A 26,699-nucleotide genomic window follows, 5' to 3' on the forward strand; every position below is an offset into this window, starting at 1 on the left:
TACGTTATAATTTAATATTTATTTATTATGAATTATTTATTACTTTTAACTTTTTAGCATTTAAAGACAATCTCTCTCGTTTAGTTTGCAGAATACGATGTAGTATCGAAACCATTAGCATACATCTGGTTATCTATCCAGTCGCGGGCCAAACCGACATGGGCATAGGCAGCCGGTATTTCTTCATTACAGCCAATACCCCAAGCTACAATACCATTCTGTTGATAGCGTTGACTTGATTCCAAGCCAATAGGACATACTAAAGGAGCACCACCATCACCCTGACAAGTATCAATACCACGTTGACCACCAGCACAGATGAAAGAACGATCCAAGGCAAATCTTGGTCCCAAACGAGTACTACGCAATTGGTTTTGACATGTAGTGTAATCGACAATTGGCAATGGAACACGTTTCATGATGGCACTATAACGACCGGCAGCACCAAATATATCTTTGCCCCAGCCAGTAGAGTAGCAAGTGGTACGGGGAGTAGGCGAACTATTCGCTGGTGGCAAACACACCACATTGATGTGATCGCCCAAAGTAAAAGGTGTATTCAATATAACCAAAGCAAAGTCATTGGCCACATTACGGTAATTGTATTGAGGATGTGTCACTACCCTTGCTACACCTCTTTCCTCAAAAGGCAGACGTTCCTTAATAGTTTGTGTATCCCATTCACCGGCACGTATAACAAAACTATTCAAGGGACGATCCAACACACAATGAACAGCAGTTAAAACGACTCTGGGATGAATCAAGGAACCAGCGCAGAAGTAACTGGCATTTGTGGAGTGCAACAAAGCCACGGTCCAAGGGAATTCACCAAAACCAGCTTCATTATCATTTGCCCCAGTTATATTAAAGTCAATACCACCCACATTACGGACACCACAGCCTTTAGGACGATTTGGTCTTTCCTCTTGTGGGGTGGGTGTTAAGCTGACATTACGTGTATGGCCACCATCACAGCACACATCCAAGAAATGTTCGCAAGATGGAGCATTATCATCTGAATCTCTATTGAAACGAATATCAATCAATCCAAAACCATCAAAAGCTCCATCATCCACCGGAGTGGTAGTTTGAGTATTTGGATCACACTGATGATAGGGCACACAATTACATTGTGCACGGCCACTGATGGAGGTAAATTCATCCGAAGGTGCTGAAGGATCTATGGGAACAGGTGTCACTACCACTCCAAATCCACTAGTAGGCTGTTGTTGACCAGTATTTTGACCAAACACATTGTCGACTAGAGTGACAATTGATGGATCTACAGTCTGTTGTGATTGTTGTCGCTGCGGCAATGCAGTGACAGAGACTAGAAGTACTGACAACGCTAAAAGTGATAAACGTTGACGGAACATTTTGAAGATGCTAGAAAAGAGGAAACAAATTGTGATTTAATAAAAGAATTAATAGGTTTTATGGTTGTATTTATAAAAAGTTCATTTCATGATTTTGTATGTCCTTTTATATTCATTGGAATTTATTAAGATTAAGTTCTCTCTTAACAAATATTTAATTCATAGTTCTATTTGCAAACTCCTCGGTATACATCTCGATCAAAATTAAAAGCAAATAATAATCTACGCGTAATTTCTTTTAAACTAACCTTATTATGTTATTCAAATATGGGCCATGGTCTCAGCTTTAAATTTAGACAGAATTCGAAGACAATTAATGTTTACGTATAATCAGATTTGCTCTAAGATATATCAAAAATTTAATATACACTCTAAGCGCCCATATTTAATTTTTTTCTCAATGAGCGAGTTTTGGTAGAAACAATTTTTTTTTTCGAAATGATATCGCCATCGTTTTAGGCGTACAAATTTACATTGGATAGAATATATTTAAACAATTTAAAAAGCCGAATTTTTTTTTAACTGCTCATTAGAACTAAGGATACACATTTTTTGTCAGACACTGACTGGACTTTATAAATAATATTTATATTATATATTTTATTTTATTAAAATATTAAATTGTTATTGTTAAATCATTAAAAAGTTAAGATACAATAAAGACAACATGTAAAAAAAAAACAATTTATTAAGGAAACTTGTTATTTTTTAATACATATTAACAGAACTATAATTACCTTCCTTATTCTGAACTTTGTAACAAAATTAAAACTTACGTATAAAATTAAAACCCTAGAGAAATTCACATAGAGCGGAAACTTCAAAAAAAAACTCAAAAAATCACCCATTTTTGTTTTCACATTGTTTTTTTACAAATGCATTCGCTTCACTTAAGTTTTTGACAACTGAGTTAGATATTTGACAGGAGAGTTTCTGATATATGGGCATTTCCTGGGGTCACGAACGTACGTTCGTACGCTTTTGATGTCCAAAGAATATAGAACCAAATTATATCGAAATATCTTCAATAAAACACGATGATTAGCAACATTTTATTTTTCGATCCTGGTTTACTAATCGGAGGAAATGCCCATATGTAAAAAGAAAATAATATATAAGTTTGTCATTCCGTTTGTAATTTCCACAATATAATTTTCCGACCCTATAAAGTATATATATTCTGGATCCTTATAGATAGCGGAGTCGATTAAGCCATGACCGTCCGTCTGTTGAAATAAATTTTATGAAGACCCCAGATATCTTCGGGATCCAAATCTTCAATAATTCTGTCAGACATGCTTTCGAGAAGTTTCCTATTTAAAATCAGCAAAATCGGTCCACAAATGGCTGAGATATGAGGAAAAAACGAGGACAACCTTTTTTACCTATTTTTGACCTATGTATATCTGGATTACTAAGTCATTAATATAGACAATATGGATATCTAATGATAGATATTCAATCAGATATCTTCGGGATCCAAATCTTCATTAATTCTGTCAGACATGCTTTCGATAAGTTTCCTATTTAAAATCGGTCCACAAATGTCTAAGATATGAGGAAAAAACCAGGACAACCTTTTTTACCTATTTTTGACCTATGTATATCTGGATTACTAAGTCATTAATATAGACAATATGGATATCTAATGATAGATATTTAAAAAAATAAATTAAAAAAAAAAATTTTAAATTTTAAAAAAAAATGTTAAATTACAATTCGAAAATTTTTTTTTTCAAAAAATGAAAAAAAACAACTGGAAAAAAAATTAAATTTTGTTTACCTATAAATATTTAAAATTTGTATTTTTAAGTATAATTTGGTGAATGGTATATACGATTCGGCACAGCCGAATATAGCTCTCTTACTTGTTTAATACACAACTATGATTCTAAACTTAGCAATAAAATTAAACAAATTTTACTCAAAATTGTTGTTACGGTTTTAATTTTTCAGAATAAGGGATATATCAACAATAGAGAAACATAGAGCGGAAACTAGAAAAAAACTCAAACAAAAAAATTATTCAAAATAATCACACATACGAGTGTTGTTTTTGTTTTCACATAGTTTTTATTACTAAAGCATTCTCACCACTTAGGTTTATGACAACTGAGTTAGGTCTTTGACTGGAGAGTTTCCGATCTATGTGTATTTATCTACTGAATATATACATGTAAACAATTCAATCGAGATATGTACATATGTATATTGGGATCGATGATTGGGACTAAGTGTACCGCATTAAATAATCATGTTCTAACTATGAATTGCACTGTACTTTATCTATAACAAATAACCTAATTACATTCAAACAATTTGGTACAAATAAAATAAAATATATGTATTTTTAAATTTAGGTTAATCAAAGATGAGAAGGCATGAACCAACCGTACACATTAGTATTTTCTAATGTGTACATAAGCATTTGATATTGATAACATTATTGACCTTTGTCGTATATTGTCTTGTAGTAATTGCTTTTTTATGTATATAAAATGTTAAGTTTTAAGTTTTGATTGCCAATTGTTTATTATTTTGTATAAAATAGTATTTGAATGTATAATTATATAAACAAACCCTAATTTTTTTTTTTGCTAATAACCTTGAATCATTTTAAGAAATATTAACTTGAAATCGTGAAATTCACAGAAAAAACAGATTTTTGCACGAAACTGGTTCTTCACTTTCGTATTAATTTTGTGCATTGTTAAAATAATTTATTAAACATTTTGGTTATTAATAAAATAGTATGTATGTATAGGGAAGAAAGAAATTATTCATGTATTTCATTTATCTGAGAATTTAGTGGATGATCATATAAAATTTTCCAATACTAAACTATTTTATGATTAACAAATGTACGCATAAAATACAACGACCAATGACCTTCTCAGGGGTACAGGGAATACCCACAGGGAATACGATTAAAAGCAACAACAATAAAAAAAAATACAAATTAATAACAATTCCGTGTAAAATGTATTTAGCACAAAAAAATCCCACTTCAAATAAAATCTAGATTTTTTAACACATTTTTCCATTTTAAATGTATTCCATTATTCCCACTACCTTGACTTAATTTCTTTTGTAAAAAAGAAGATGATTCTTTTGATTTTTTTGCAACTAAATATACAATTTAAATATGTTTTGTACCTTTTTTTAAACAAAAACTTTAGTTTTTTTTATTTTTTTTACGATCACTTTTCTTAATTGAAAACCTCTATTCACAGCCGCTGCTTTTGTTTGACTGAATTCTCAATCTCAAAACCAGCCAAGCTAACCAGTCATCCGTCCATTTGTTCGTTATTTTAAAATAAACTCAGAAAAATAATTAAATCAAGTTATCAATAACTGACTATCTCAGAATATAATACCAATACGAGTATTTGTATATTTATTTGTGAGATACATTTAAGCGTCTTCATAAACAACAAAAACTAGTTTTAAATGTATCTACGTCATGTCAATAAGGCAAAATCAAAACACAAACAATAACACTTCACTCTGAACTGTGTGTAAGAGAGAACTTAAAGTAATTTATTTACATATTTCAATATTATCTCTCTAAGTGCGTTTACATTTGTTACATTTTATTACAACGTCTATTTGCATAGAAATGAGTCCTAGTTAGAACTTCCTATTCTTAAGACACAGTGCGACAAAGAATTTTCGTAATAAGACACTGTGTAAGTAAATCTTGAAAATAAAGTAGCTTGGTCTGATTTGTTTTTTTTTCAAATCGTTGGATTATAATTTATGTAAAACCTCAATTATAAATTCACATCGAAGCATCACCGTGAAATAGAGAAATCGATAGACAAAAAATAGCAAAACGTGTATGCGAGAAATGTAGATCATTTTTGCTACAACTGAGTAAACTTGAAATACTAAATACAGTGCTGTTGGAAATAATAGAAAACATTATTTCAAATTATACCCTCCAACAAAAAAAGTGATAAAATTGGGAATGGAACTTGGTCATGCCGTGTTTATAGCGTTATTGTATTTATGTATATACGTTTGGTATTCATAAATAAATAAATCCCTAGACCCACTTTTTGGCTGATCGATCCACAACTCTAATATAAGGTAATTTCCGAGAATCGCAAAAGCATAAATGTGCTAATATGTTTCGGCATTGAGATGAAGTAAGCCCCATTAACAGATGTATTTTATGACAATCGTCTCATAATTGGTCAAATGTGGCCTCTTCCAAAAAAAAAAAAAAAAACATTAACACAAATACATACCGATGTAAAATTTAGAACAGATTTTGTGAGATTAAAATTAATATCGAGAAATAGTTCATCTTATTTCTATGTATAAAGATATCTTTCTATCAAATTTAGTGAATACTAGCTGTCAATATGAGTGATCACAATATGAGTGATCACAATATGAGTGATCACAGATCGAGCTACTTTTCTTGATTGAACGCTTATTGGCCAAGTTATTAGCGAATTTAGATATTTTCAGTTTTTATATAAAAATTAAATTTTGGTCAGAAATATGAGTTATCACAGATCAGTGTATTTTGCAGATGTATTTAATAAGTGGACGTGGACAAATTTTATTTCTGTAAAAACTTTTGCGGACAATTGCGAACATTAAAAAAAAAATTAACAAATCGGTTCAGCCGTTTTCCGATTTTGGATAAATCGAAAAAAGTGGGCGTAGTAAATTCCGTAAAAACCTAAGTTGGACTATGCCCAACATAAAAAAAATTGTCTAAATCGGTTAGGCCGTTCACAACTGATGCAATTACCAACGAAAGACATTTGATTTTTATTTATATAGATCATTGACTCAATATTAATGAAATTTAAAAAAATAACTCAGGGTTTTATTTGGTTTTATAATCGAATACGAAGGTTGATAGGTCCATTTTAGGTTTTACAGTATGATACTTTTTCAAAACAGAATTTTTTAATTAAAATTTCTTAAATTTTTGAACTTACCAAAAAGATAATAATAAGTCAACTTATAGGGAATGTGTCTCTATAAAAATCTAATCCAAACTCGTACATCCTTTTATAATCAATGTTAACGAAAATGATTTTGTAGACCATTTTCGAGAAATGTTCTATAAAATTGCGACCTCTACTTTTATCGTTTCGTGGACAAGCAGCCAGTCAAACGGACAGTAGGACTTCGATAAATCGACCCTGAAAGTAATATTTTTGGGTGTTACAAACATCAGCACAAAAGCATAATACTCTCCCCACTATGGTGGTTTAGAGTATAAAAATACGTAATGCAGATCTTTTTAAACATAATTTTTGGATTCAGAGACCTCAAATCCGTATAAAAACACCACCACATAATTTTGACCAGCTAGATTTGAATTTGGAACCACACAAGAATTGCAAACAAAATTAGACCCCTTTCATACTCAACAATTTAGTTGCGCATGTCTCTTGCCCAACAACAAAACAGCATGTAAAATTTTCTTCTCCTTAACCCGACATTACCTCTGGCATCTAAAAACTCAAGAGACTTGCGCAACTAAATTGCCTAGTGTGAAAGGGGTCTTAGTTCATTTTCTTCTGTGTGGAGAAAACACTAAACATTTTTTGCCGAATTCGGTCAGAATCCGTAACAACAGTCTGCACATGTTGCTTATTTCGTATCCGATGTCTGAGCGACATTGTACCGAAATATATATGAGTGGTTGAAAGAAACTCTTTGTCTGGGAAAATTCGCAAATTTTTCAGATTTGTCGGACAATTATATACGAGTTCTGACGTAAATTCCTAGGGAATTCTAAAGGATTTTTAGACATTTCTAATTGACATCGAACAAAAGTCTGATAAAACTTCTAATATTGTTACGACATTTCTAATAGATGTCTAAACAAACATCAGGCAATTTCGATTATTCTGACCATTATTTGATTTTTGTAAAAATAAACTACATATTCAAATTCAGATTTTAAGATTTGTATACAGTGACTCACAGCTTATTTATGTTCATTCAATTTATCAAACAAATTTTATATAAAATGTAATGATATACAGTGGTGGTCAAAACATATGCAACCAGCAACAGAATTTTACAAAAGTGGTTTAAACTACTTTAAGATGTAAACAAAAATATTCATTTGCTTATAATATTTTTTAATTTATGCTTTAAAAATAAGAATATGAAATTTAATTCAGAATTTTTTGCATTGAAAAGAAAAAAAATTTAAAAAACTACGTATGGGTTGATATTTCATTGGCCAAAACATATGCAACTAATTGCTTTTAAAACATTTCTGTCTATAAAACTTAATATTTCGTGGCAAATCCTATATTTTCAATGACGGCCTTACATCGGCAAGGCTGTGAAGCTATCAAATTGGCAATAAAATTTGCAGGAATAGCGTTCCAAGCATCTACCAATCCTTGAAACATAATATTATTAATAATATTGAATTAGTGCAATTTTCGGTGTCGATTCTTTGATTAACGATTTCCCAAATGTTCTCAATGGGATTTAGATCTGGTAATTGTGGTGGCCATTCCATTACCGAAACTGTTTCTTGTGCTAACCACGATTTAACAACATGTGAAGAGTGCTTGGGGTCGTTATCGTGCTGAATAACTCATCGAAGAGGATTATTATCCTCAGAATTTGGAAGCATTACTCTTTCCAAGATGTCTCTATAGATAAATCCATCCATTATTTCATTAATTTAGAGCGATGGGCCAACTCCAGCAGCAGAAAAACAACCCCCATACCATTACGTTGCATCCTGCAAGCTTCACCGACGATTTCCCTACGCGCAAAAACCGCTTATATTAAAAGAAAAGTTTGAAGTTTGCTATGGAGTATTTAAATTGGCCAGAAAACAAATGGACGACTGTCCTATTTAGCGACGAATCCGAATTTAATATCATCGGAAGTGATTTCATGTGTTACGTAAGACGACCACTTAACACGCGGCTTCAAGCACATACTGCAAAAAGACACTGAAACATGGAGGATGCAACGTAATGGTATGGGGGTTGTTTTTCTGCTGCTGGAGTTGGCCCATCGCTCTAAATTAATGAAATAATGGATGGATTTATCTATAGAGACATATTGGAAAGAGTAATGCTTCCAAATTCTGAGGATAATAAGCCTCTTGGATGAGTTATTCAGCACTATAACGACCCCAAGCACTCTTCACATGTTGTTAAATCGTTGTTAGCACAAGAAAGAGTTTCGGTAATGGAATGGCCACCACAATTACCAGATCTAAATCCCATTGAGAACTTTTGGGAAATCGTTAATCAAAGAATCGACACCGAAAATTGCACTAATTCAGATATTATGTTTCAAGGATTGGTAGATGCTTGGAACGCTATTCCTGCAAATTTTATTGCCAATTTAATAGCTTCACAGCCTTGCCGATGTAAGGCCGTCATTGGAAATATAGGATTTGCCACGAAATATTAAGTTTTATAGACAGAAATGTTTTAAAAGCAATTAGTTGCATATGTTTTGGCCAATGAAATATCAACCCATACGTAGTTTTTTAAATTTTTTTTCTTTTTAATGCAAAAAATTCTGAATTAAATTTCATATTCTTATTTTTAAAGCATTAATTAAAAAATATTATAAGCAAATGAATATTTTTTTTTACATCTTAAAGTAGTTTAAACCACTTTTGTAAAATTCTGTTGCTGGTTGCATATGTTTTGACCACCACTGTATGTCCTGTTATAATGCTGAGGAAGAAAAAATACCAATCTAGGTAGTTGAAGAAATATTAATGAAAAAAATAATTTTCTCATTAAAATAAGCTCACAGCTTAAATGATGCAGTGTATTTTATACATTCTCTGATAATGAAATAACGGTGCAATGCATTTTTTTCTGTTTAGGCGCTGAGCTAAGGTAATTTTTAAAGAATTTTTATAAAAATAAGTTGAAAAGATATTAAATTTTAAAATGGGAATACAAACTTCAGTTAAGAAAAGAAAAGACGCAAAAGTTTGTATGTATACTATACATACAAACTTTTGTATACATTACTGATTTAACATATTTATTATCAAACTTTTCTAACAGTTTCTACAATTCTATTATGTACGATATGTCTAAAAACTTTAGTTTTTATAAAAAAATGTTGGAAGAATTTTTTGTAGAAAGAGCATTATTTTATTAATTAAAAACTATTCTTATTTAACCGAGCTGAAGAAAACAAACTTTTTAACAAACTTTTTTCATTTTTAGCAAACTTTTTTCAGAGTTGTATAAAAAGGTAGTATTTTGTATATATGGGTGAGCACGTGTCATTAAAATGTAAATAAAAGCATGGCAAAAATATTGCTTTATTTGTGGACTCATCATAGAGTTATTTTAAACGATATTTTAAAATAAAAAACGGAAATGAATAACTGCAAATCTATAGAATCAGATTTCATGGTTGTCACTTGCGCCATTTCATTCGACAACATATTATTCAAATTTAAATTTAATCATCTACATTGTTGCTTTGTAGCAGACTTTTGCTCCTCAAAACGAAAATATTCGTTGAGCACCAATATGGAAATAATTTCTGAATAGAGGACGAAAATACCTATTTACTGGTGTATCAATCATTTTTCCAAGTGCTTTCACTCAGAAATGATAGATCAGCAAACTTTTGAAAAATAAAAAAATAAGTAAATTTTGTTTTTTTTTCCTAAAAATTAAAATATTCGTTGAGCACCATTATGGAATATTTTAAAATAAAAAACGGAAATGAATAACTGCAAATCTATAGAATCAGATTTCATGGTTGTCACTTGCGCCATTTCATTCGACAACATATTATTCAAATTTAAATTTAATCATCTACATTGTTGCTTCGTAGCAGACTTTTGCTCCTCAAAACGAAAATATTCGTTGAGCACCAATATGGAAATAATTTCTGAATAGAGGACGAAAATACCTATTTACTGGTGTATCAATCATTTTTCCAAGTGCTTTCACTCAGAAATGATAGATCAGCAAACTTTTGAAAAATAAAAAAATAAGTAAATTTTGTTTTTTTTTCCTAAAAATTAAAATATTCGTTGAGCACCATTATGGAAATGAGTTCCGAATAGGGGATAGAAATACCTATTTATTGATGTATTGAACACTTTTCCAAGTACTTTCAGTCAGAAGTTATAGGTCAGCAAACTTTTGAAAAGTAGAAAAATAAGTAAAAAGTTTTTTCGTTCTAAAAAATAAAATATTCGTTGAGCACGAATATGGAAATGAGTTCTGCATAGGGGACAAAAATACCTATTTATTGAGGTATTGAACATTTTTCTAAGTACTCTCATTCAAAAGTAATATGACAGGAAACTTTTGAAAAGTATAAAAATTAATAAATTTTTATTTTTTCCCTAAAAATTAAAATATTCGTTGAGCACCAATATGGAAATGAGTTCCGAATAGGCGACACAAATACCTATTTATTGATGTATTGAAAATTTGTCCAAGTACTTTCAGTCAGAAGTTATAGGTCCTCAAACTTTTTAAAAGTAGAAAAGTAAGTAAAAAGTTTTTTTGTTCTAAAAATTAAAATATTCGTTGAGCACCAATATAGAAATGAGTTCTAAATAGGGGACAAAAATACCTATTTATTGATTGAATATTTTTCTAATTACTTTCAATCAGAAGTTATCACTTTCTAATCTTTGAAAAAATCGAATTAAATATACGTCTTATCTCAATGTGACTAAGCATAGCGGCAACCGTATATAAAATATTTAAATATATATATGTATATATTAATTTATTCTTATATATATACACTAAATTATTTACAAACAAAATGTTATTTTTATTAATAAAATTTTTTTAATAGGTCGATAATAGCGTTCATATTAATCATGAATTAATTCATTTCAGAAACAAAAGTGGCAACATTTTAATGTCATTTAAAAATATCTTTTTGTTTTGTTATAGGAATCTGATGTGGTTGATGGCCGGAATTCTATTCAGAAATTATTTCCATATTGGTGCTCAACGAATATTTTCGTTTTTAGGAGCAAAAGTCTGCTACGAAGCAACAATGTAGATGATTAAATTGAAATTTGAATAACACGTGGTGTACTAAAATGGCGCAAGTGACAACCACGAAATCTGATACTAGGATCATCCAGTAATTAATTCCTGTTTTTAAAATTAAAATAGCTCCTAGAACGACCTGTTGGTGATTAAATGAATAATGCTACATTTTGTTAATTTTTTGTTTACATTTTTTATATACGGTTTGCCGCTATGCTTACACATGTGTGCACACACATAATCACATTAGATTTTTTCAATGTTTAGAAAGTGATAACTTCTGATTGAAAGTACTTAGAAAAATGTTCAATACCTCAATAAATAGGTATTTTTGTCCCCTATGCAGAACTCATTTCCATATTCGTGCTCAACGAATATTTTATTTTTTAGAACGAAAAAACTTACTTTTTGCTTATTTTTCTACTTTTCAAAAGTTTGCTGACCTATAACTTCTGACTGAAAGTACTTGGAAAAGTGTTCAATACATCAATAAATAGGTATTTCTGTCCCCTATCCATAATGGTGCTCAACGAATATTTTAATTTTTAGGGAAAAAAAATCAAAATTTACTTATTTTTCTACTTTTCAAAAGTTTGCTGTCATATTACATCTGAATGAAAGCACTTAGGATAATGATCGATACATCATTTAATAGATATTTTGGTCCTCTATTCAGAACTTTTTTCCATATTGGTGCTTAACGAATATTTTCGTTTTTAGGAGCAAAAGTCTGCTACGAAACACCAATGTAGATGATTAAATTGAAATTTGAATAACACGTGGTGTACTAAAATGACAACCACGAAATCTGATTCTACGGTCATTCAGTAATTTATTCCAGTTTTTAAAATTAAAATATCTTTTAAAATGACCAGCTAATGATTCCACAAATATAGCAATATTTTTGTCATGCTTTTGTTTACATTTTTTCTTACGTTTATAAATAGTACTTTCTTTGCAACTCTGTAAAAAAAGTTTGCCAAATAGGCCTGTTTGTTTTCTTCAGCTGCGTTCTTATTTAATAGTAAAATCGACTGTTTTGGGATAACACAATCGATTGATCGACTTTTTTCAGTACCCTATTACCAGGTAAGTAAATTTTATAACATATTGACCATGTGGCAACATTATCTATGCAACAGTAAAATACAACTCTGTATGTTTATATTTTTGGTTTGACACATTAACAGCGCGTTTTCTTTTTTTTTTCATTGATACCGGAATTTTCACTTGGGAAATTGCAATTTTGTTTGTAAACAATAAAGTTTTTTATAAATTTATCCATTTAAATAAAATTTAAAAATGTTTTACCACGTAAGTTACGCTAAAATAATACTGTAATATAAATAAAATCAACTATAAACATATTTCTTTGAAGATCTCTCTTGAACATGAGATTTTATTGCATCCACGTTACTTCGGACCCCAGCTATTGGAGACTGTTAAACAAAAATTATATACTGAAGTTGAGGGTACTTGTACGGGAAAGTATGGTTTCGTTATAGCAGTCACAACAATTGATCAAATTGGCGCTGGCGTGATACAACCTGGCCAGGGATTTGTAGTGTATCCGGTGAAATACAAAGCCATTGTATTTCGACCATTCAAGGGTGAGGTTTTAGATGCGGTCGTCAAACAAATCAACAAAGTTGGCATGTTTGCTGAAATCGGACCTCTATCATGTTTCATATCACATCATGTAAGTAATCATTATCGTAGTTAATAAATATTAATATTTGTGAATATTGTGTTTGTTGTTTACATTTTAGTCCATTCCCGCTGATATGCAATTTTGCCCCAATGGAAATCCGCCTTGCTATAAATCCAAAGATGAAGATGTGGTTATATCGGGCGAAGATAAAATCCGCTTAAAAATTGTTGGTACTCGTGTGGATGCAACAGGCATTGTAAGTTTTTGATTTTTATTTGTTTGGTGCTTTACATTTGTTGACGTATTTTTTTTTTATGATTTTCAGTTTGCAATTGGTACTTTGATGGATGATTATTTGGGTTTAGTTGGCAGTTAATTTTATATAGTCTTGACGAAAAGTGAACATATTTTAACATTAATTTATATTATGGTAATAGATTTAATACAAACATTAAAAATTGTGTTTTTATTTAATGAAATATAAAAATGAGCAAAAATTAAGAATCCACATAGGTACATATTATAATTTTTTACCGAAATTATATGCGGTTATACGCCCCGGCATGCCAGTCAAGCTTTCATATAAATTTATATAATGATAAATAATAATAAAGGGTGTTCTTGTTAAGCCCGATAGAGCATGAAATTGTAAAAAATAACAAAAAAAGTAAATTTTAATAAAAAAATTTTAAATCAACATATATCTATATATACTTGGTATATATTAACATTTGAAAATTATCATCGATTCATCAGGCTTAAAAAACACTCTTTATTTTGATTTAAATGAAATTTTATTTTCTTCTTTTTAGAGTTTTTTATAAGATGGTTTTTTATTCACCCTTATTCTACTTGGCGTCGTCGACATCGTCGTCAATATTGAGTCAAAAAATGGTATATGTTACGCCGATATCGATAAATATTGGTTACTTTTGACAGCGTTTTGTACTTTAACCCGAATTATAAAAGTATAAAATTCTGTCAAAAGTTATCGATTTCGGCGATGTCGACGACGCCAAGTAGAATAAGAGTGATTATTATATTTTTTTTTAAGCACCATGGACATTTTGAATTTTCGAACATATTTTGAAAAATTATATTCTGATACTATGTATTGAACATGAATTTCCATTATGGCGTGACGTGAAATTTGTAAGATAAAATGTTAAAAAAATAATAAAAAAGTCAAATTTGTAAAAAGGTTTTTTATATTTGCAAATAAAGTACCACTTTATTCAGAAAAAATATTGCATCAATTGACCTTAAGGAGTTGAAGACATTAGCAAAATTATGCGATTGCGTGACGTTACCAAAAGGGAAGAGCAAGACTTTTTGTATAAGACCTTTTGTAATAGGATTTGGAATAATATACATTTATTTTCCAAATTATAAATTTTAAAAATCATTCCTCGTTTTATATTGTTAGCCTTGTTATCTGATGTGATGTCAAATGCCTTCACGTTACTTAAATTTCCATTTGATATATTTTTTGGTTAAGAAATAAGAACAATAAAACAAGTAAGAAAGTATGGTCGGTCAAGCCCGACCATATAATACCCTACACCTAAAATGTTAAACAAAATATCATAATTTTTTTAATATTTATAATTTTTATTTATTTATTTATAAGTATATATATAGCTATTTAATATATTTTAAATTAATATAATTTTCAAATATTTGTTTAAGGTACATACATGTTATAAAATTTTTCTTATGACAGTTTAAGGTTTAGGAAAATTGGTTTTTTTTTAGTAATTTTGTATAAGCACTTAAGTGGACAGACAAATATGTATATATATAACAAATAATAACAATATTGAATAGCTAGAGTTTACCGAATATAAAGCCATAAATAAAACGATGAGATTTAAAATGTATAATTTATAAAAGATTTAGCTAGATTGATAAGAAAAATTCTATATAATAATAGACATATAAAGCTGCATAATATTTAGTTGTTGAAGAAAACAAAGAGGTATTGAAAACCGGTAACAAACAATAAATAATAATAATGTTTTCATTAAACTGTACTCTAACATTAAATGCACATTTTTTCGTTTTATTTTGATACTAAAAATTAAAAAATTAAAAATAACTAAAACAAAAACTTAATAGGAATACATAATATGTAAAATATAATGGAAGGTTGCTTTTATGTTTTAAATCAAAAATAAAACTAAGCTAAAGCTTATAGTATAGTAATTATACAATATATAAGTAGATAAATTGATTGATTGGTTTGTTGTAATTTTGTACTTAAATCTATAATAAGAAAATCCGTATATTATGACAAAAATTATTAATAGAAGATGAAACCTTTCACAAATCCCAAGAGAATAAATGGTGTTTGACCAACATATCACGTACACCATCTTTAAGAGGTTGCGATTCCTTGCCACGCTTGGGTGGTAACTCCCAGTCGGGATTTAGATTAAATGCAAACTGAGCCAATATACGTAGTTCGCATTTTATTTGCACCCAGCCGGGAGAATCAATAAATGACCAGGAATGATACCATTTTTGCACCACCTCTATACAAGAACATAATACTTCTAGCCATAAATGCAAGACCTGCTCGTTAAGACCCAAACAAATTAACGACCTTAATTTAACGTCCATTTGAGCGTGAGCTTCATCATGAGATTGATTAATTGATTGTACACAGCGATATAAAAGTTCCTCGGGTGTGAGAACTTTTCCATCTTCATCTAAACGATAAGTTTTGCACAATACCAAACGGCTATAAACAGATTCAAAGTCTTTTTCAACCTCTCTGGAGGCTGCCTCTTCTATAAATAACCAGGGATGTATGGGTCCTCCTAAGAAAGAGGGCCTTTTCATACCATGCTCTAGAAAAGCCTTAACAGCTGGCGCCAATGTTCCTCTTACCAAATCAGTTACAGTCTCTGATATAGCATCATCTCCCGCCGAAGTATACTGTTTACTACGTTCATCCAAAAGTTCAACAAATTTAGCCGGAAACCAACCTCTTAAACCGTTTAGTTCTCCAACCCAGCAGTGTTCATCCTTTTGACTTACAATAGTTATTATATCGTTCTTTCTAAAGCCCAATTCATCATCGTCATGCCTTTCAAAGTCATGCAGAGCCTTGGCTCTTCTCTTACGTGTCCTGGCTACATTTATGAAGTTCTCATGGTCTTTAGCATGCGACTGTGTACTATAATCGGCTGTCAATTGAATGTGATTGGCCAATTTGGGCTCAATCGTTATAAAATGCCTAGCTACTTTCAGTATTGCTTCACGTAAATCAACCAAAATCTCTGTCTGTCTGATATTTTTATTTTTAATCTCATCACCGGCGTTCTCGCCACGGAATAGTAAAGTTTCGAGTATTGACTTTGATTTGCGCACCTGTCGTCGTGCCAAATGTTGTTTGGGTAAATTGGGTACAGCTTCGGGATTGCCAACCAAACCTCCCTGATCGGCCATTAAGTAGGCCAAGTGACGACGACGATGTGTGTCAATAACCGTTTGACTCAAAGAGCCTCCAACTTCTAGGGCGAGTTTAAAAAGATCCTAAAATAAAAGGTTAAAAGTTACAGAAATGAAGTTATGGAAAGGAGATAAAATACATGTGAGTGTTTAATTGACGATTTCATTAGCATTAGATTAAAAATGATTTCAATAATTTGTTTACATTACCACTGGTTTCCTTAATTTAATGCTGTTTAACAAACTGTTTTCATTACTAATTATTTAAAAATGTGGATTCATTACCATTAATCAATGCTAAGTTAAATTATATCATTGTATATATAAACATACACACTTTTTTGTTTGATTAGTTTTCATTTGTGGTTTTTTCCTGTCGACAAATAGTAAAACCATAGAATAAAATATACACAGAAGAGTTATTGAGACAAAAAACCTATTACTCAAAATAATCACACATACGAGTTTTTTTTGTTTTATCATAGTTTCTTATTAATACATGCTCCACTTAGGTTTTTTTACAATTGAGTTAGGTATATAAGAGCGGAGTTTTTATTTATCTTAGACTAAAAAAAGTACGAAAAAGTTTTTCAATGACATTTTCCATGTACTATGTTTGAAATAAATTTGTTTCTCAAATAAATACTTTAAAAAAACTGTTTAAAAAGCTATATCCCATTCAACAAACCAAAATATCGCTCACTAGAGCATCCTAATCCCAGAATCCATGTTAAACTAATAAAATCTGGTAGTAAAGTTTTTAAGGTAGGGTCACACATGACAAATATTTGACGAAAAAGACGTAACCACTAAATAAAATACATTTGAATTCATTTATTTATTTCAAAAATTTTATTTTACTTAGTATGATTCAAAACAAAAAAAAATTGTTTTGTTTTATTTGATAATGATTGATCTTACAAAACACTTGTAAGAGTAAACACGTGAAACAAATTTGTGCTAAAAAAAGTGGTTAAGCTTTTTTGAGCAAATATTTGTCATGTGTGACCCTACCTTTAGTTAAATTAAACTGAGAAATAATTTCATAAAAAATTACATTTCGCAACTGAAATTTTCTATTAGCAGCTATACTCTACTCACCTCCACATCATCCACTTCACCCGGTATATCCGACAATGAATTAAATATTTGAGCCGAATTCTCAAGATTGTGTAAATCTTTCTCCTTCATCTTCAACATACCCAAAGTCAGTTGAAAGAGCACAATACTGCCTTCATAGAAAAACCAATCCCAGATGCGTACCAATATCTTCATGTGCACCACATTGGCAAACAGTGTCAAAAACCAGTGCAATGTTATTAAGGATAATTCTATGTCGTGTTTCTTTAGTGAATCATCCACAGCTGAAAGATAATTAGCAATAAGTGTTTGCATGACACGTTGATCGGCCTGTATGCCCAACAAAGTTGAAGAGTAGTACGAAGCTGGCAAGAGATCTTCTACTACAGTAGCCATCATCCAGAAAGCATTTTCTTCTTCCATAAACAAAAGTAAACAGGCTGCTATGACACCCGTCCCTTGGCAGTAGCCAATGTCCGGATACAACCATGCAATACCACGCAAAATGCGCCTTAGTCGTGGTATACCAGTACCATTGGGATTACTAAAACACGCGTTAGTGGGTAATATACGCAATAAATCTTTTTCGATTTGTTTTGAAGTCATTAATTGATCATTTGCTGAAGCCTTAATTATATCCTGATAGCTAGTTTCACATTTTTGTTTCTTGGCCAGAGCACCCGATAAACGCATCCACATTTGAGCTCTCAGCGAATGGGGTATGCCCTCCCTTACCATATTCCTCAATTTTTCAGTGCGTGGTAGCATAACATCGACATGTTCCCAGGTCAATTCAGTAGCCTCTTTATTGTGGGAAAATTCCAAATGGGCAATCCATTGCAAACGATGCTGAGCTTCCTCTACAAAGGGTATGCTTAATAATTTATTTGAATTTTGTTCAGGACCATCTTCTTCCTCCACCCGGAAACCAAATTCATCAAATCTATAGTCTGGTTGATCATTGGGCCCTGCGGAAGTCTCCGCTTCGGGTTGTCCCAGTTTAGCTAAGATTTCTTGTGGCCACATCGAAGGCGTTAATGCTGAAAATGGACCTCCCGGATTGGGTCTTAAACCATCCACCACACTTAACTCCTCCATCATATTGGGCAACTCATCAATAACGTCATCTTCTGAACTTAATGTTTGTAGTTTTTTCTGCAACATTTTGATGACATATTAATAATTATCGAATTGTTTATCTCATTATGAATTCTTACCGTATGTTCATCTCTGCCAACATAGCCGTCATGATCTCGGCCAAATAAACTTTTAGCCATTTCCATGGTAATGTTATAGTTTTTTGTTAGTATTTCTAATACTCTTTAATGTTAACACTTTTATTTTCTTTATTTAGTTGCTGTTTATTTGTTTTAATTAATTTAAAACTATAAAACCCAATATTTTACATGAATTTCATTTTTTCTACCACTTTTGCAAGAAAAATTAAAATATTTTCTCTCAAATAAATTTTGACACTTGTGGCAGCTGATAGAGATGCCAGATGTGTACTAATTGGACGACGTCTAACACATTCAAGTGTTGTAAAACATATTTTTTAATCAATTTGTGTCCTCAATTTCATGTGAGTGCATAATATGCCTAGAAGAAGAAGGTATATGCTGATCAGCTGGTCGAATTTATTTGTTTACGTGAAAAAATATTGTTTGTGATAAAAATCCAATAAAAATTCTTATAATTCTTTAAAAGAATAATGAATTTTAAGCCCACAATAACATGTACGTTAAAATATTTTTACACTGAATTAACAACTCAATAAAATATTTGCTTTATTTAAACTAGATACGGGTGCTGCTCCATTATTTCGTTCATTGGAGTCACAAATATCAAATGCTATACCACTGGATACTTGTGAATGGCGTCGCACTTTACATCGACCCACAAAACACGTACGCTTAGATGCTCAATTTCATCCACTCAATGAAAAGATTTTGGAAAAGTATAAAAATGGTGAATGGAGTATAGTTGAACATCCGATACTGCACATTTATGTGACGGAATGTAATGTATGTAATAAGTGTTGTAGTACTTAGTTTCTGGATTCCAATGTGTGGAAATGTAGGCGTATAGTTAATATTTGTTTTTATTTATTTTTTATAGGATTTGGATAGTTATAAGAAGACTACACATGAAGAAATCGATAATTGGTTAAAAGTATTGACTAGTTATGATGTTTCCGATTGGATGATTTTATTGGTGGAAACTATAGATGTAAGAAAAACTAAAAACTTATTGCAAAGAACTACGGTTCTGGATAAAATACGTTTAGATTTTGGTGCCAAAAATGATGATCGTTGCATTTCTGTATTGAATCCTGCGAAATTTGAACAAAAGTCAACGGAAAGCTTTCGCTGTCTAGTGCAGAGGATAAGGTGAGTGTTATTAGTGATTTCGAATATTTCGGTGATAATTCTTGTTAAATAGTTAAAATAAACATTAGATTTTAGTTTTTCCTCTAAAAGTTGTTATCATACCGTTAGCTTAGGTTGGAAACATGTCCTTTTTCACAACTTTTACAGGAGAAAATACACCAACTTATTGTTGGTGTTTTTTCTCCTGTACTTAAAACAAAGGATTTTAGTACGTTTTTTGTAAAATTTGTAAAAAGGGACTATCTACTATAAACTCTAAGCTAATCTAGATTATTTTTTATATTTCCTCAGATTCCTTATGCTCACCAGTTATAATCGCAATATTGGCAAATATGAGGAGCTAATACGTTCGAAGCGTGAAAAACGAAATCATGATGGTTGGGATTTTCGTCAATATTTTTTTCTGCAGGAAGATTTAGCCTTGGTCTTTGAAAATCTCGAACTATATACCGAAGCATTAATACAATACGACGAACTAGATGCCATATTTTCACAGTTCATAACAAATTCTAGTTTTGGTGAAAAACAAAAATGGTTGGAATATTTTCGTCGACCCTTAACCTCATTTCATGGCATATGCCTGCGACGTAAAGATCGCTTCGAGTGGCGAGAAAAAATTAGAAGCGATGGGGTGTCATTGCTGGAATTTCGAAATTATCTTTTTGAGAGACAGGCATATTTGTTGCAGCAAAGTAATGACACACCCTGTATAGCTAAGAGATTATTGGGATTTTTGTTTTCTACTTTAAGAGAAGTCGAACTGATTAAGTTGGAATGCCAAGAGGGCGCCTTGGCATGCTGGGAGTTTGTGTGTGCTTTAGAGGTGTTGCAAGTGTGTGAATTGTCCATGGAACCGCAAGAAGTGACATGCTTTCAACACTGTGCTCCTATATGGAATTTAGCTAAAGATAAGCTGTATGAATTGGGCAAACTGTGTGGTTTATTGCCGGGTTGTACTCCCACTTCGGCTCAACTGCACATTGTAGTACAACTTTCAGCGGGTATTGGGGATACGCCTATGGATCAGCAACAATTTTTAAATCCCACACCCCAGCAAAGAGAACGATCCCCAGCCAGAAGGCCTCGCAAATCGGCACCAGAACAACTAAAAGAGGCTTTGGGTTCAAATCAAGCTTTCCAGAAACTCTACTTAGAATTGGCTGAATTAGCTATCAGCACTTATAAACATGTATCACGTTTGAGATCAGCTCGTTTGGTGGGTTTGGATTTAGGTAATTTCTATTGTGCCCTAAATGAGCCTCATAAGGCGGTGGGATTTTTTACAGATCTTTTAAGAGAACTTAAAGCTGAAAATTGGCCTGCTCTCTGCTCTCAGACTCTATTGGAGTTATCGAATTGTTATCGCAAAATGGGTGATGCCATGGCTTACACAAAGACCTGTAGCGCCATTTCGTGTTGTCCTGAGTTGGAAACTCTAGTAAGATCATTTTATTTTGATGAATTTCTAAAATCCCTAAAATCGCTTAAATCGGCACTGTCTGCTCAACCTTCTTTGGAAAATGCCAATTTTTGTGTATTGGAAGATCACTTTCGTATTCTTCACATACAAGTGCTCAACGATAAACCCATTATACAGGACGAATATGTTTGTGTTCAGTTGCAGTTCGAAAGTCTGTATCCCCGGGATGTGCTAGTAGATGAGATTAAACTATCGTTTGAACGTTACGTGACACCCCTGCCCACTCAACAGAACGTGGCCAGTGTGGGCCCAAACAAATCAGTGGTAGCTAATAAAGAGAATCGTTTGAAATTTTCTTTACTTTTGGATCGTAAACAAGATAATACTCTAGCGTGTGCTTCGGTGGCCTGTGATATACCGAAACCTAAGCAGCCAGTACGGCGTACTAGTAGCACTAAGCGTAAACTATCACCAAGTGTTCAATCGGACTTTACAAATTTTGTAGCGGCCGAAAATATAGTCATACATCCTGGCCTCGAAATGGTGGAGCTGAAGACTAAAGGTACACGAGTTGGTCAGTGGGAATTTAAGCAGGTGAGAGAAAAGTTTGTAAAATCTTTGCTTTGGCATTGATATTTTGTAATTTCCAAAAAAAAAATATACAAATCGGCCCATGAATGGTTTGAATATCCGTGAAATCTTAAGATAGGATCTTTACACTATTATACTCTTTGTAATTACGTTTGTATAATAAAATAAATTAAAAGAACTAACAATTCACAGTTCTTATAGGGCAGATCTAATATGTTTTTATGTTGTTGTTGTTATACATTTTTAATTCATTAATGATTCTTATTACATTCCAGCTTTGCATACGCATGTCACAATTAGAATTTCTTTCCGAACAACTGCCAGTTAAATGTTCACCCTTTGAGATTACAACAAAGCCAGCTACAGCGGTTTTAAATTTCAAAACTTTAATCGCTGGCATTGAACAACCCATACGTCTTCATGTCTCCGGTGGCAGTTTCATATTTCCACCAGATGCCAAAATAACATTAAAATGTTCCAAAAATCTACGCATTCGTATGCAAAATCAAACTATAGAAGATGATTCCGACACCAATAAAGAGAATCCCGATGAAGATGCCACATTTGAGAGTAATTTAAATGTGCCGCTGATGAATTTCAAATCGTTTGAGGAACGTGATATACCATTGGAAGTGTTGACGGATATGCCGGGACGCAAATTGACCAAACACCTAGAACATCACATTACATTGAGTTGCCCCTGGTCACGCAATGAACTACAGATACCCATTGAATTCCAACCGGCCATAGAGGCATCATGCCACTTGCACACCTGTGGTACGCAAAAGTTTTTGCAAGTGATTGTTCGGGGTTTAGAGGCGCATCTGTACTTGACCGAGGCACGGGTGCGTTGTGATGTGCCAGGTGTACGTTTGATCGATTTGAATCCTCCAACACAACAGAGAATTGTGTGTAATCTTTATATTACTTTAAACTTCTATTATTTGTTTATTATTACACATTTTGTATATTCTTTCACTTAATGAATTTTTTTAAAATTTTCTTAATTTTTCACACAAGGAAATCTATAAATCTTTAACGGTTTATTTCCTGTATGAAATCCAAGTGGAGCCCTTAAATGCTGAAGTAGAATTTCCCGTCATCAAAGTGCATTTTGTTACCAAGTACTCCAGCGTAGAGAAACCTTATTTACTGCGCAATTTTGGTTGTGCCTTCGATTTGGTCGATTATGTTACCTTGTTTAAGGTTCAGGCTCAACTGGAACCCAATGAGTTGTGTCGTCTGAAGTCTGTGTGCAATTTAAATATAAAAATTACAAAAATCCATGAAAATCCATTTGTCGATCTAATGTATGAGGTATTGACAGATCAAAATTCCTGGGCTGTTTGCGGTAGATCATCCGGTAAGTTATTGAGTGTTACAAATGTATTTAAATTTGTTTATTTCTACGCTTTCTACTTCCACCTTCCAGGTGTCATTTCCATGAAGGACGTTGAAAGTCATTCCATTTGTTTGGACGTCATGCCCCTGTGTACCGGTTTCTTACCTATGCCTAGCATACGTTTATCAAAATATACCGCTGGCGGTAAAAGCAAAACCGATACTCACTCCAAAGTTCATCCGTTTCCACCCGGCCAGTTATATAATTCTACGAAATCAATTCAAATACATGTTATAGCCACCGCAGGCGAACAATAATTATGTTTATTTTTTTTTTTGTATTTTTATTACTATAATTAATAATTTCTAAGAGAATTTATTTATTTAATTCTACTTTTTATTTAGACAAAAAGTATTATTGTTAATCATTTACATACATATATTAGAGGTCATTATAAATAAATTATATAAATATATAAAAACATATTTGAACGTAATGTTTTGTAAGCAAATTTCCCAACTAACCTATCGAAAATGCAATGTGCAAACGTGCTAAGCTCAAATAGTGTGTTGTTAAATGATATATGATTGGCCCCACAAAAGCATTTCGTTCTAAATTAGAACCTCGTTTTACGCGAATGTGATTTACACGCTATTTTTTTGGGCCCAACAAACCTCGTAAATGGAGGCCTAACTGTATGTATGTTAATTCGTTAAGGTTCTATGGTCCTATTATTTTGATATATAGAAAAAAGTCAATTCATAATATTGTTGCGTTTTTACCTTTTAAAAACGCTGGTTTATTTCCTTTAAATAAAACGTAATCTTCTGATTGCAAATAAAAGCAGTTTAGTAGTTTAAAATTGTAACAACTGTTTATTTATTAAAATTTACACAACAACAATTTAAAAAGTCACGCTCTTTTAATACACACACTTACACATCTGCTCAAAATAATAGATACACCTAATTGGAAAAAAATTAAATGGCGGTAACATTGAAAATTTCCTCGCAAGCGTTAAGAATACATCATATTATTAAAATTTCTATCTGGCAATGTCATGTCAGTCAAAAATCTGGCAACTATTTGCTTTCATGTTGATTTTTAAAAACGAATTTATTTGAATTACAAAAAATTATTTGCTCATAAAAATAGATACACATCAGTAATTTGTAATTTGTTTATATAAAATTTTTTTTTTGTGCAATTTTTTGTTCCTATTTACGTGAAACAGTAAGTATAATTTAAATTTTAGCAACAATTTTATAAAAAATAGGACTCTTTTGAAGAAAATGGGACGAAATCATCATTGTACCGAAGATGAGAAAAAAATTGTTCAAACGATGAGAAATCAAGGAAAATCATTACGGGAAATAGCAAAGACCATAGGAAGATCTTTACATTTTGTCCAAAATGCTTTATCTAAAAAACAAAAAAGAGAAATTCGCGGTAGACCAAAGAAAACCAGTCCAGAAACAGATAGGCGGATCGTCCTTATGGTTAAAAAAGACCCTTTCATATCATCGAAAGCTATTTCTGCGGAGCTATGTAACGAAATCAGTCCACAAACAGTTCGTCGTCGTCTTTTACAAGCTAAATTGCCGGGAAGAATTGCCAGAAAAGTGCCACTAATGCGCCAAAAAAATATCAAGACAAGATTAGAATTTGCTAAAGAGCACTTACAATGGTCCGGGTGTGAAGGCGAAAAAAAATGGAGAAATATTTTATGGAGCGACGAAACAAAAATAAATTTGTTTGGAAACGACTGCCAAAGAAATGTACGCCGACCAAAAGCAAAAGAATTCCACGTTAAATTTACAAAAAAGACGGTAAAACATGGCGGGGGAAACATAATGGTTTGGGGTTGCTTTTCATGGAATGGTGTTGGTCCGATATTCCGAATAGAAGATACCATGAATGCTAGTGGGTATAGAGACATATTGGAAAACGTAATGCTTCCATATGCATCGGAAAATATGCCATTAATATGGACATTCCAGCAGGACAACGACCCAAAACATAGTTCAAGATTAGTTAAAAACTGGTTCTTGGAGAATAACGTACCTGTTTTAAGCTGGCCCAGCCAATCCCCTGATTTAAACCCAATAGAAAACTTGTGGAGTGAATTAAAGATAAGGCTTTCGAAGGAAGTTTTCAAAAATAAAGACGATTTATGGGAGAAAACGCAAAAAATATGGTACGAGATTCCATTGGAGAAGTGTCAGAACTTGATATCCAGTATGCCCAGAAGAGTGGAGAAAGTTTTACAAAACAAAGGTGGATATACTGGATACTAGCTTTACTTTAATAATAAACTAATTTTTTTAAGATAAAATTTATTAGCTTTTGTTTAATAATAATTTTTAAAAATGTATCTATTATTATGAGCACCAAATTTTTCGAAATTTAAGAAATTTAATTTACTTTATAATATTTATTATTAATTATGAAATATTTTGTTTTTGTTTTTACTCTCCTTTTAACTATAAATAAAAATCGACTGAATTTTTTTTATAATTTTACAATATACCATTATTTTTTTTCGTTTTTAAAAAATAAATTTTGGTGTATCTATTATTTTGAGCAGATGTGTATATCACACACTTTATAATGTCTAACTGACTAACTGCTTACTGCCAGTTACTATTTATATACACAGTGCCATCTTCTGTAGTTTCATGAATAATCTATCTAACGGACAAAACTAGAATGTTCTATTTCTTAACCCCTTGTGGACCAAGACTTTAAATCGTTGAAAAAGTTTTATTTTTTTATGAAAATTATTTACAAATTTTTAACTTTGTGGAGGACCTGCAAGGATCCGAAAGGAATCTGGTACCGTTGGGTCAGCGTTAGCCAAAAGATAAAAAAAACTCATAGAATTTTTTTTAAATTTTATTAATATATTGATTAGTTTTCTAACTTTTATAACATTTTCTATTACAATTCTATTTTATGGTATCTTACGAAACAGTATTTTTATCATTACAACATAAATAAACACCACAATGAGAACATGAAATAATTCACCGTTATTCTGGGAAGTGAGTTTGCCAATAGTCAAAAAAATATATTATTCCAAAGACGATAGTGTACTACAAAGTACTTTTGGGCAAAAAGGGTCAAATTATGTTTTGTTTCCATTTGGTAAGCTTATTACTGTTATGGTACTTATAAGTACCGTCGGTCGACAAAGGGTTAAGCTTTTAGCAGCTTTAAGGTTAATGTTAGCAGCTTAAACAGTTAATGTTGTCATACTTATAAGCAATGTTAATATAACAGCGTAATATCAATTTGATGATATGTAGAAGTTTCTACTGATGGAAATGTTAACAAACATGATGAATGTTGCAAGCAGCCGTTAGACCGTTAAATTCAAA

General features: G+C 31.7%; 4 protein-coding genes across 4 annotated transcripts; 2 read left to right on the forward strand and 2 right to left on the reverse strand.

The window, feature by feature from the left end:
* LOC135958757 (phenoloxidase-activating factor 2) lies at positions 1-4,552 on the reverse strand. Its single transcript, XM_065509655.1, has 2 exons — positions 4,533-4,552; positions 1-1,386 (listed from the first exon to the last, which is right to left on the reverse strand). The coding sequence occupies exon 2, from the start codon at positions 1,374-1,376 to the stop codon at positions 81-83; it is 1,296 nt and encodes a 431-aa protein (XP_065365727.1). The 5' UTR covers positions 1,377-1,386; positions 4,533-4,552; the 3' UTR covers positions 1-80.
* An 8,018-nt stretch (positions 4,553-12,570) lies between these two features.
* Rpb7 (DNA-directed RNA polymerase II subunit Rpb7) lies at positions 12,571-13,498 on the forward strand. The gene is made up of 4 exons (XM_065498405.1): positions 12,571-12,703; positions 12,768-13,088; positions 13,159-13,296; positions 13,366-13,498. Exons 1-4 carry the CDS (start codon positions 12,692-12,694, stop codon positions 13,414-13,416), a joined length of 522 nt encoding a protein of 173 aa, XP_065354477.1. The 5' UTR covers positions 12,571-12,691; the 3' UTR covers positions 13,417-13,498.
* A 1,697-nt stretch (positions 13,499-15,195) lies between these two features.
* LOC135958766 (small G protein signaling modulator 3 homolog) lies at positions 15,196-18,983 on the reverse strand. Its single transcript, XM_065509667.1, has 3 exons — positions 18,794-18,983; positions 17,598-18,731; positions 15,196-16,580 (listed from the first exon to the last, which is right to left on the reverse strand). The coding sequence occupies exons 1-3, from the start codon at positions 18,857-18,859 to the stop codon at positions 15,363-15,365; spliced, it is 2,418 nt and encodes an 805-aa protein (XP_065365739.1). The 5' UTR covers positions 18,860-18,983; the 3' UTR covers positions 15,196-15,362.
* Positions 18,984-19,164: 181 nt separating this feature from the next.
* SIDL (SIDL trafficking protein particle complex subunit 10) lies at positions 19,165-23,804 on the forward strand. The gene is made up of 7 exons (XM_065509679.1): positions 19,165-19,312; positions 19,377-19,600; positions 19,695-19,966; positions 20,258-21,980; positions 22,253-22,885; positions 22,998-23,340; positions 23,410-23,804. The coding sequence occupies exons 1-7, from the start codon at positions 19,288-19,290 to the stop codon at positions 23,634-23,636; spliced, it is 3,447 nt and encodes a 1,148-aa protein (XP_065365751.1). The 5' UTR covers positions 19,165-19,287; the 3' UTR covers positions 23,637-23,804.
* Positions 23,805-26,699: the final 2,895 nt, after the last annotated feature.

The sequence above is a fragment of the Calliphora vicina genome, chromosome 1 (genome assembly GCF_958450345.1).
Source record: "Calliphora vicina chromosome 1, idCalVici1.1, whole genome shotgun sequence".
NCBI classification, from domain to species: domain Eukaryota; kingdom Metazoa; phylum Arthropoda; class Insecta; order Diptera; family Calliphoridae; genus Calliphora; species Calliphora vicina.

Coding starts and splice junctions, on each gene's coding strand:
- SIDL (XM_065509679.1), top strand. CDS start 19,288: ATGAATTTTAAGCCCACAATAACAT. Junction 19,967..20,257: donor TGTCTAGTGCAGAGGATAAG/GTGAGTGTTATT, acceptor ATATTTCCTCAG/ATTCCTTATGCTCACCAGTT. Junction 21,981..22,252: donor GTCAGTGGGAATTTAAGCAG/GTGAGAGAAAAG, acceptor ATTACATTCCAG/CTTTGCATACGCATGTCACA.
- Rpb7 (XM_065498405.1), top strand. Junction 13,089..13,158: donor CATGTTTCATATCACATCAT/GTAAGTAATCAT, acceptor TTTACATTTTAG/TCCATTCCCGCTGATATGCA. Junction 13,297..13,365: donor GTGTGGATGCAACAGGCATT/GTAAGTTTTTGA, acceptor TATGATTTTCAG/TTTGCAATTGGTACTTTGAT.
- LOC135958757 (XM_065509655.1), bottom strand. CDS start 1,376: ATGTTCCGTCAACGTTTATCACTTTTAGCGTTGTCAGTACTTCTAGTC.
- LOC135958766 (XM_065509667.1), bottom strand. CDS start 18,859: ATGGAAATGGCTAAAAGTTTATTTGGCCGAGATCATGACGGCTATGTT. Junction 18,732..18,793: donor TTGGCAGAGATGAACATACG/GTAAGAATTCAT, acceptor AAAATGTTGCAG/AAAAAACTACAAACATTAAG. Junction 16,581..17,597: donor GTGAAGTGGATGATGTGGAG/GTGAGTAGAGTA, acceptor CTTTTATTTTAG/GATCTTTTTAAACTCGCCCT.